The 10,584-nt window shown below is 54.8% G+C and overlaps 1 protein-coding gene across 1 annotated transcript; it reads left to right on the top strand.

Annotated features, from left to right (window-relative positions):
* Positions 1–2,161: 2,161 nt before the first annotated feature.
* LOC135895692 (putative N-acetyltransferase 8B) lies at positions 2,162–8,714 on the top strand. The gene is made up of 2 exons (XM_065423838.1): positions 2,162–2,229; positions 7,886–8,714. Exons 1-2 carry the CDS (start codon positions 2,162–2,164, stop codon positions 8,577–8,579), a joined length of 762 nt encoding a protein of 253 aa, XP_065279910.1. The 3' UTR covers positions 8,580–8,714.
* Positions 8,715–10,584: the final 1,870 nt, after the last annotated feature.

Below are 10,584 nucleotides of genomic sequence, written 5' to 3'. Positions count from 1 at the left end.
TGGCTGCTGCTGGCCCCACCGCTGCAAGACCATCCCCCGTTTTCACCCTAAAGCACTAATAAGATTTCCCTGTGGGAACTGAACAGCTATAGATCACTTGCCAGATGGATTCTCCGCTGTGTGGCAGAGTTCGGTGCATACTGTATAGAGAGAGACTTGGTTTTTCAGGCTACCTGCACCAACCTCAAGTCTAATCTCCCTTTTTTCAAAAGTGTTTGTCATGGACAGCCTGCATTAAAGCAGTACTTTAATCACCTTTCTTACACAGAATTCCCTGCCAGACTCGCTTACTTAAACTGGGCTTGAATAAAACAACTGGATCAAGAAATAAACTCACTGGCTATGTCTGCTCCTCCTTGAGCGAGGTTAGTGAAAAATACTTCTGCTGGGTGCAGAGAATAAGTCACATAGCATGGTACCAAGTATCAGAGGGGTAGCTGTGTTAGTCTGTATCCACAAAAACAATGAGGAGTCTGGTGGCACCTTAAAGACTAACAGATTTATCTGGGCATGACCTTTCATGGGTAAAAAACCCCCACCAATTCAGATGCATGGAGAATTATTGACAGGTCACATAGCATGGGAATTACTGACGGGTTGTTTGGAAACAATTTTTAACCCAAATAACACATTTTCCTACAATATAAAAGCCAGATGAATGTGACCAAAGTCTTACTGGGTGTTGGCAAATGCCTGTTTAATGGCTTCATTACCACTTTAATGGCCCGTTAACAGTTTCAGTGGTCTGTTACTAGGTCTCTGGAAGGCTACATCCTTTTCCAACCACACATTAGCAATAGGCCAAATACAAGCACCAGAATTGTCTGGTCTCTGGGATTTTGCTAGGACACTAACCGGATGCCACCTAGTTACAGTTCCATTCTCCCCAGCAGACACAAACTTAAGACCATTCCCTTCTGGGCTTTAGTTGAATCCAGAACCAACTCTGAGACAACTGAATCACCCTCGACCATCACAGTCTGCTTCACAGACAAAGAAGAGCCAGAGACACCTTCTCCTTTACCAGACACATAGCTTGGGATTTCATTTTCCTTGTCCCAGCGCACAGGGCTGTTCACAGACAACTGCTTGGAGACCGAGGTAGCTTCCTCCATAGGCAAGTCAATACCCCTGACAGACACAGGCACATTTCCTTCACTGTCACAATTCTCCACACAGGTAACAGGTAAGGTATAGGGACACTTATGTTTCACTATCCTTGCCTTCCCAAACTGCTGACTAGATAAAGCCATCAGCTCACAAGGCTGCCTGGGCTCATCCAAACTTTTCTTATTCGCCTCTCCCTTTGCTTGACCTAATTTCAGATTTGCTTCTGAGACATTAGACAGACGTTCAGAAACTTCATTCATAGCCAAATAGCTCTCTTGCATAGACAACAATTTGGAGACGCCCTCCCCAGGCAAATCATTGCCCTAACAGACACAGGTTTAAGATCATTCCTTTCCTGTGATTTGGCTACCTGGACTGAACAGAGCTTTAACATCTTCCCCAATCAAAAGATCCTTAGGCAATAACTTCCTTACACCAACTATATAACTTCATGCTTTGTACCATTCCATTCAAGGTGGATTCTGGCTAAAGGCACGCGTACAGTAAACTCATAGAGGACATCAACATTCACACTCTGATTTGGTAAGTAATCTTCCTCTTTGACAAGATCTGCTTTAACAAGAGTGATGTTAGAAGCCATAATTTGCCCTAAACAGCTTTTACCATTGACTTTTACACTCTCTATGAATTTTTCATTACCCCTCCTATACATAGTATTGGCACAATTTATGGGGTCACCTACTGAACTCACAGTAACGGCATTTACATAAAAGGTGGCAGTGTTGGGGTACATTTCGTTACACCCAGACAATTGCTCAGCGTTATACAACATACCAACATTGTTATAAACTGGACTTTCAGGAGGATACACTTTCTGCTGTTCTTCCCTTGCTTTTTTGACGTGGAGCTGAAGTCTGACCGTGTCCTGTTGCATTTGGTGAGCTTTCTCCTCAGCAGCCAGCAGCTCCAGACGCCCCTTACGAGCTCTTTCTTCTCTCTCATCAGCCTCCTTCTTTCTTTGATCAGCTTCTCTTTCTAATTCAGCTATTTTTTGCTTTTCCAGCAATCGAAGATCTGCTAGTTTCTGTTCATGCTCAAGTTGCAGTTTATTTGCTGCCATTTGCATTCTAACTTTTTCTGCATCTTCTGTAGCCTCAGGTAAGGGCTGTGCTCCTGCCTCCTGATCACTGGCCATTAACAGATCTCTCAGTTCTTGATTTGTAGCTTTCTTTCTAAAGCTTATCCCCTTTTCTGAACACAAATCTTCCAGGGCTTTTTTATCAAGGCCTCATATGCTCTTTGCTCACCCATTGCAACTGCTCTTTAACCAACCAAACTCTCAATACCAAAATTCAAATTTGGATAGCGGGGGGTTCTGACCCAAAGTTTAATTGATGTGGTTCTGTGGATCCTGCTGACTACGGCATTGTGATGGTGCTGCCCGTGGGAGCCAGCTGAGGTCACTCAATCAGGGTGAACTGCAAACCAAACGGGGCAGCCAAACCCCAAAAGCTGGTGGGTATTCCAATACTTAGATTTACCAAGCCAGCACAAAACAGCCTCTGTATTACCTCACTGGTTACTCAGAAGTCCAAACAACGCAGTTCCCTTAAAGTGCCCAGCCTCAGGCCTCCGTCCAGACACACACCTGTCAGATATGATGATGATTACTGAAAATCTTATCTCATCATATAAAAGAAAAGGTTCTTCCAATCCCAAAGGATATAATTGGACAAACCCAGGTCCAATTATAACTTAGATCTTACCCAAAATACACGCTAATAGCCAATTCTTATTAACTAAGCTAAAATTTATTAAAAAAGAAAAGAGAGAGTGCTGGTTAAAATATCAATATACATACAGACTTGAATTCGATTCTTGAGGTTCAGATGCATAGCAGAGATGAGCTTGTAGTTGCCAAAAGTCCTTTTAGAAATAGTCCATAGGTTATAGTCCAATGTCCATATTCAGGGTGACTCCAGTCAGTGACTGGGGATCTCAATCCTTGTGGCTGAAGGTTTCCCCCTCTTGAAACCCAAAGCAGATCTGAGATGAAGCAGGATCGTGTCCCAGGGTTTTTATACATTTCCAGAAGCCTTTTGGCCTGAGAAAACAATAGGCTTAACTTTCGTTCTCCCAAACATCCTGGCAATTAGCACAGGGTAATTTATCCATTAAACAGTTCAGATACAGGTTACCACAACCTTCAAAGAGACATAGAGACAATAATACTATTTCTCTCAAGTGTCTTCCTAAATGTTAATATTCCTTTTTTGATCTTTGAATCAAAGCTATAGCAATAGACAAGACTTGTTTGCTGACATCACAAGCCCTGAGCAAACACCCACCCTTCTACCTCTAACAATGCAGCCTGCATTTCAAAGCTCTGTTCATTTACATATGTTCCTAACAAGTCTCTAAACTTCGGCCATGGGTCAGGTCAGTTTAATTAACTCTTTCTGGCCCTGTCATCTTTCAATGAGATATTATATTACACTTATAACATCACTGCCCTGCTCCCAGCCTCAGCTCGGGGGTGGGGCAGGGCACGGACAGGGCTAAGGGGGGCACGAGGTAAAAACTTTGGGGACAGTTTCACTGGCTTTCAGCCCCCCACTATAAAATGTCCGTGCCCCACAGACAGCCCTGGCGCAGCCTGGAGTGTCTCCGCAGTACCCGCAGCATCAGGGATGTCTCTCCGGTGCAGAGCTGGTACCAGAGCTTCGCACGAACTGGCCTTCAGCGAGCTCACGTGGGATGCCAATAACCCGGGGGAGGTTCCATTGTTCTTTCCATTTGCTGAGTGCCCATCCCCCGTATCTGGGCAAGAGGAACTGGGGGGGGGGGAGGGCTGTGGCTCCAGTTTGCTCACGTCCCCCACCCCCACCCCAGTTCCACCTGTAACCAACACTATTCGTGGTGTGTGTGACCCCTGCAGCGCCTGGATGCCCCATTGTCCTGCACACACGCAGCCAGACAGGCTCTGCCCCCAGCAGCTCCCAGTCCAGAGAGAAGCCCCAGGCAAAGGTCCGAGGGGAAACACGCGCAAGGGAGGGGAAGGGACTGAGCCGACATCCCGCAGCAGGTCAGGGGCAGAGCTGGGGTAGCCCCGGTCTCCTGCATGCTAGCCCACTGCCCCAGCCACTAGCCCACACAGCCTGGCTTCTGGCTGTTAGCTGCTGCGTGAAGTGGCCTAGGCCTGACCCCTAGGGAATGTGCCTCGGCCGCTGGCGGGTGGGTCGTGCTGTGATCCCCTTACAGAGATGGGGACTCCCAGCCACAGAGCAGCTCTTTTGGTGCCAGGCAAAGGCGACGAGACGCAGCTATAATCTGCTTCCACGCCCAGGAGCCAGCTTGAGCTTCCGCCAGCAAGGAGAGAAGCAGTTAGAGGGGTGGGCTCTGGAATGCGTGGGGGGGCGAGCAGCTTATTGCTCGAGTGCGGCTGTCGGGGGAAAGCTGAACTGTTGCAAAGACCCCGCACTGGCCCCCCAGGCAGAGCTGCCTGCGTCAGGCTCTCTCTAAAGCCTGCTTTCCCTTTAAGCAGCCTGGGCCCTGCCAGCTGCCTGGATTCCCGGGGAGGGCGGCTACATCTCGGCTCTGTGCACCTAGCGCAGAGGTCAGCAACCTTTGGCACGCGGCTCACCAGGGTAAGCACCCTGGCGGGCCAGGCCGGTTTGTTTACCTGCCGCATCCGCAGGTTCGCCACTCCAGGCCAATGGGGGCAGCGGGAAGCAGCACAGGCCGAGGGCCGTGCTCGCTGCCGCTTCCCGCCACCCCCATTGGCCTGGGACGGCAAACCACGGCCAGTGGGAGCCGCGATCAGCCGAACCTGGGGACGTGGCCGGTAAACAAACCGGCCCGGTGCTTACCCTGATGAGCCGCGTGCCAAAGGTTGCCAACCCCTGACCTAGCAGTTCCATCGCTGCTGCTCTGGAGCTCTTGGCTGGAAGTGGGGGGCTTTCACTCTGGCTGGGGTCTGTGCACAGGTGAGTCCTGCAGCTGGGAGAGGGGGTTGGGGGTATTGCAGAGTGTCGCTGCACCCTGGGGTTTTGCATGGCCACAGAATGATGGCTAGCCTGGGGGGCCCTGTGCCATGGTGCTAAGGGGCTGCTCAGGAGAGGAACAGACTTTGCTCTTGGCTGCAGCTGGGAGCGTTTCCTTCTCGGGTGGGTAAGGGAGCGGAGAGGTTCGGGGGCGGCAGTCAGGGAGAAGGGGGTGGTTGGATGGGGCCGAGGTTCTGGGGTGGTGGTCAGGGGATGGGGAACAGGGAGGGTTGGGAGTGGGAGTCCCACAGGGCCTGTCAGGGGAGGGGGGTGTGAATAGTGTTCAAGAGGGCAGTCAGGGGACAGGGAGCGGGGGGGGGGTTGGATAAGGGGGTGGGATCCCAGTGGGCAGTTGGGGCGGGGCGTCCCGGGAGGGGGTGGTCAGGAGATGAGGACCAGAGAGCGGTTGGATAGGGAGTGGGAGTCCTGGGGGGGCTGTCAGGGGGCGGGGGTGTGGATAGGGGTCAGGACAGTGAGGGGACAAGGAGCAGGGGGGTTGGATAGATCGAGGGTTCTGAGGGGGGCAGTCAGGGGGCAGGAAGTGGGAGGGGACGGATAGGGGGTGGGGGCCAGGCTGTTTTGGGAGGCACAGCCTTCCCTACCCGGCCCTCCATACAGTTGCGCAACCCTGATGTGGCCCTTGGGTCAAAAAGTTTGCCCACCCCTGTGCTAAGGGGCTGCTCGGGAGAGCAACAGGTAGGATGACCAGACAGCAAGTGTGAAAAATTTGGGACAAGGTTGGGGGGTAATAGGAGCCTATATAAGAAAAAGACCCAAAAATCGGGACTGTCCCTATAAAATCGGGACATCTGGTCACCCTAGGAACAGGCTTTGCTCCTGGCTGCAGCTGGGAGCGTTTCCTCCTTGGCTGCAAAAGCAGGAACTGAAACCGCTTCCAAGGCCCTGAGCTGGCCAGCCCGCAGAGCCCATGCAGGGGCCATGGAGGTGGGCGCTGTTCCTGGGGACTGGCTGGCCAAGCCGTGGCTACACTGAGCTTTGGAGCCCAGGGTGTTCTGAGAGCAGAGGAGAGAACCCAGGCGTCCTGCCCAGCCAGGCAGCAGAACAGGTGTGAGCGGGCGAGCACTGACTGCTGCGCTCCCTCTCCAGAGCTTCCCGCTGTGCCTGGGTGTGTAAGGGCCAGGCCGAACCGAGGGGATCCGGCGCACGTCAGGCCCTCCCCTGGGCCGGGCATGGAGCATTTCCCCGAGGGCAGCCGTCGCTCACCATGCCCCAGAGCAGGCGAGCTTCTGAGCAGCACGAGGGGCCTGTGCTTAGAGCCCGTGGCCGGGAGTCAGGCCGTCCGGGGTCTCCCCAGGGAAGTGTTAGATCCACAGAGCTTCGCACCAAAGTGTGCAAGGCCAGGTGTGCAAAGGGAGGCACTGAGCAGCCTGCCCCCATCACCAGCAGTGCCAGGCTCCCGGGTCAGTGCCCAACCCACCACCCGGCAGCTGTCTGGGATGGCTGCTGACCTCCTGCAGGGGCTGGGTTAGGCTCACGTACTCCGACGACAAGGCTGGGGAGAATTTCCCGAATGTTTTTCTGTTCGTTGTGATCACTGGCTGGGGGAGACAAATCAAACCGCCCGATGAACGCTCCGGGGGGCCTGGCGACATGGCCGTGCAGGGGGTTTATGGCCGTTGCTGCCTTAAAACAATCCCCGAGCTGTGTGCCTGCACCGGGGCTCCCACCCCTTCCCTCCCACCCCTTCGTTCCTCTCTATCCAGCTGACACCTGCCCCCTCTGGGGTCCCCCAACCCCTCCTAAATTCATGGTGGCTAAGTCCATAAATGGCTATTAGCCAGGATGGGTAAGAATGGTGTCCCTAGCCTCTGTTCGTCAGAGGATGGAGATGGATTGCAGGAGAGAGATCACTTGATCATTGCCTGTTAGGTTCACTCCCTCTGGGGCACCTGCCATTGGCCACTGTCGGTAGACAGATACTGGGCTAGATGGACCTTTGGTCTGACCCAGTACGGCCTTTCTTATGTTCTTATGTTCTTATGTTCTCCTGCTGCCCAGGCTTCCCCTCCCATCCCAGGGCTGGGCCCCCTGCCCTGCTCCTTGCTGGAGAAGGTGAAAGAGCAGAGGAGGAATAGGGAATCCAGGAAGTGCCCCATGGAGTCGAGGAGCTTCCTGTGGGCTTGGTCCCAGCTGATGGTTATTGTCTTTTGTTCCCAGCAGCATGGGGCAAAGGCCCCGGATACAGAGCGGCTCTCTTCTCCCGCTGGGTAGGTACCGCGCTGGGCAAGGGGACGAGGGTGACGGGACCACTGCAGTGCGAGCTGCTCTGGGTGTGGATCTGGGGGAGGGGGAGAGGCTGATCCACAAACACCTGCCGTCCCCTTCCAGACGGGATCGCAGCCCGTTAGTCTGGGGAGCTGCTTGGAGCGTGGGGCATGGAACCTCCACGGCCAGCCTGTCGCCAGCTAGGGCTGGCGTTTAAAGGGGCAGTGTCTGCCTAGTGAAGCCCCCTGCCCTGCCCCCCAGCCCCTCTATCCTGAGCCCCTGGGAGAAATTGTCTCCCCCCATGCCCCCACCCGTTCCTGGTGCTCCTCTTGCAGGGCAGTGCTGATGGGTGGGTGCTGAGGTAGCTGGGAATGGGGGTGATGAGATGGCAGGGCGGTGGGTGGAGGCATGGAAGGTGTTTGCCAGGAGTCAGTGAGGGTGGGGGGGAGCCCAGTACAGCGAGAAGCCAGGGGCACTGTGGGAAGTGGCCGGTGGATCAGCAATGTCCCAACCCGCTCCCCTGGTTTAAACTCTGTCTGCCCTAGTGTGCCTGGGCTGAACGGCCCCATGGCCCTGTACCGCATCCGGCAGTACGAGGACAGTGATTACGAGGCCGTGCGCACCATGTTCGGATGTGGGATTATGGAGCACGCTCCTGCTGGCTACATCCACATGCTGAAGCATCCCCAGGCCCAGCTGCTCTTCCTGGGCCTGTTCCTGGCGGTGCTCGTGGCCTCCGGGTCCCTCCTGGTCTCCCTCCTGGCTCTCCTGCTCGCTCTCACTGGGGCCTGGTTTTGCATCCGGTGTCTCTGGAACTATTACGCCCAGCAGTTTCTTTGCAACGACCTACTGGACATCCGGAGAACCTACCTGGAGGCAGCAGACTCTTGTTTCTGGGTGGCAGAGGCTGAGGGGGCAGTGGTGGGCATGGTGGGGGCCGTCCTACCGGACGACCCCTTGGAAAGGGGGCACGCTCTGGAACTGAAGCGCATGTCCGTGGGGAGGGAGTACCGGGGCCGGGGCATCGCCAGGGCGCTCTGCAGGACGGTCATCCGCTTCGCCCAGGAACACGGGTACAGTGCCGTTGTGCTGGCCACCACCATGGTTCACTACTCGGCCCACCAGCTGTACGAGAGCATGGGCTTCCGGAGGGTCTTGGTGAGGTCCCCATCGCTCCTCGCCAGCTTCCTGCAGTTCTCGATCTTCTATTACCAATACGAGGTTCCAGGGTCTCGCTGAAGGCTCAGGGGTGGTGATTCTTCCCCTGCCTGCTCAGCCGCTGGGAGCTTTGCCTGGCTTGTTAATTAACTCCCAGCAAGTTGCTACTTTTTTACCTTTTGGGTTAAAAAATAAACTGAGCTTGGAGGAAAAGTCTCACGTGCGTGACACTGTTCTTGTGCTGGCTTGGGATTATTGTTCCCCCAGGGGCTCCCCCTTCCCCACAGCCACCTGGGTCCCCTGGATCTGAACTTCACCCCTGGAGCTGAGCCGGCCGGGATCAGACTCACCCCCATTTGCTCAGTGGTTCCTAGTTGACCCCTGACCCCTAAAGAACCAGGCGACCCTGGCAAGGAAACCTCCATGAAGGTTCATTTGAATTTTCACCCACTCTTCTTTGACAGGTTCGTGTCTCATTCCTGTCACCCACAGAAATGTCCAATCCTTGAATCTTGCCAATTTCTTCACCCCCCACAACATCCAGTAGCAGTGAGTTCCACAGGCTGGCTATGTGTCGTGTGGAAAAGGCAATTCCTTTGCTAGGTTTACAATTCCCACCTTTGCCTTTCGTTGGCTGTCCCCTTGTTGGTGTATCCTGAGACAAGGAGAACAGAAGCGCCGGATCTTCGTTCTGTAGCCCATTCGTTCTTTTATTCATGTTGAGCACGTCACCTTAGAGAGGAGATGGATAAGAGTGAACAAGCCCAGGCTCGTTGATCTCTTCATGGGAGAGGTTTTTCCAGGCCCTTGTTCATCCACATTGCCCTCCTCTAAACCCGCTAGTTCTGCAATGTCCTTTCGGAGCTGGACCGTATCCAGATTGACCTCTCTTTGCTGCCCCGTGTGGGCCGGGCATGTGGCAGCCCTGGGTGCACATGCTCACTTGCTCTTGCTCCTCGCAGCCCAGAGTCCTCGGCACCTCCCCGACAGCCCCGCTCGCTCACCCGTGTCCAGGCAGCGCGAGGTGTCTCGATTGCAGCAGCAGCCGTGGCAGGAGACGAGCGAGGGTGTGAACGCCTCGCTTGGCCAGAGCACACAGCTCTGTCTGGGGATTCGTGTCCTCGGAGCTAAGGGCACAGCTGGGCGGCTGGTTCCCAGGCAGTCGACGGAGACGTGCGAGCTCTGATTTGAGCTGGCGGGCTAAAAGTAGCCGTGTGGCTGCAGTAGCTCAGGCTGGCTGGCTGGGTACGTACCCAGGGGAGGGCAGCTGAGACTGGACGTGTGCGGCTAGCCGGAGCTATGGGTATCCCAGAGCGGCGTGACCCCAATGGCCTAGTATGCCAGCACCATGCAGCGCCCCCCGAGCCCCGGCCCCACAGCACACAGGGGCTGGGAGGTGCCAATCCATTGGGGTCCTTGGCTGGGTGGTGCCGCCCAGGGGGAAAGCCCTGCACTGTTGTCATCAGCCAGCAGCCAGGATTGTGCGGCATCAGCTCCCCCCCAGCCATTCCCAGGGCAGGGACTCCTGCAGCAGCTGAGCCGGGCCCCAGGGGCTGATGGAGAGCAGACCCCGCAGCGGGAGGAATGCCTGGTTTTAATCCTGCCCAGCGCAAGGCTGGGTGGTGCAGTGGTTACGGTGCTAGCTTCGGATTGGGGCGACGACGGTGCTATGCCCTGCTCCGCCACAGCCTGCCTGGGTGCTCTTGGGCCAGTCACTTAGCCGCTCTGTGCCTCAGTCCCTGACTGTGCTGGGGCAAGCAGCCCTGCCTTGCCTACAACGGGGTGTGAGGACAGAGATGCTATTATTAAAGGGAAATCATGCCTCACCAATCTACTAGAATTCATTGAGGGGCTCAACAAGCATGTGGAAAAAGGGGATCCAGTGGATATTGTGTACTTAGATTTTCAGAAGGCCTTTGACAAGGTCCCTCACCAAAGGCTCTTACACAAAGTAACCTGCCATGGGATAAGAGGGAAGGTGCTCTCATGGACTGGTAACTGGTTAAAAGATAGGAAACAAAGGGTAGGAATACATGGTCAGTTTTCAGAATGGAGAGAGGTAAATAGTGGTGTCCCCCAGGGGTCT

The sequence above is a fragment of the Emys orbicularis genome, chromosome 1 (genome assembly GCF_028017835.1).
Source record: "Emys orbicularis isolate rEmyOrb1 chromosome 1, rEmyOrb1.hap1, whole genome shotgun sequence".
Taxonomy (NCBI): Eukaryota; Metazoa; Chordata; order Testudines; family Emydidae; genus Emys; species Emys orbicularis.
This window is presented reverse-complemented; position numbering and strand designations above follow the sequence as displayed.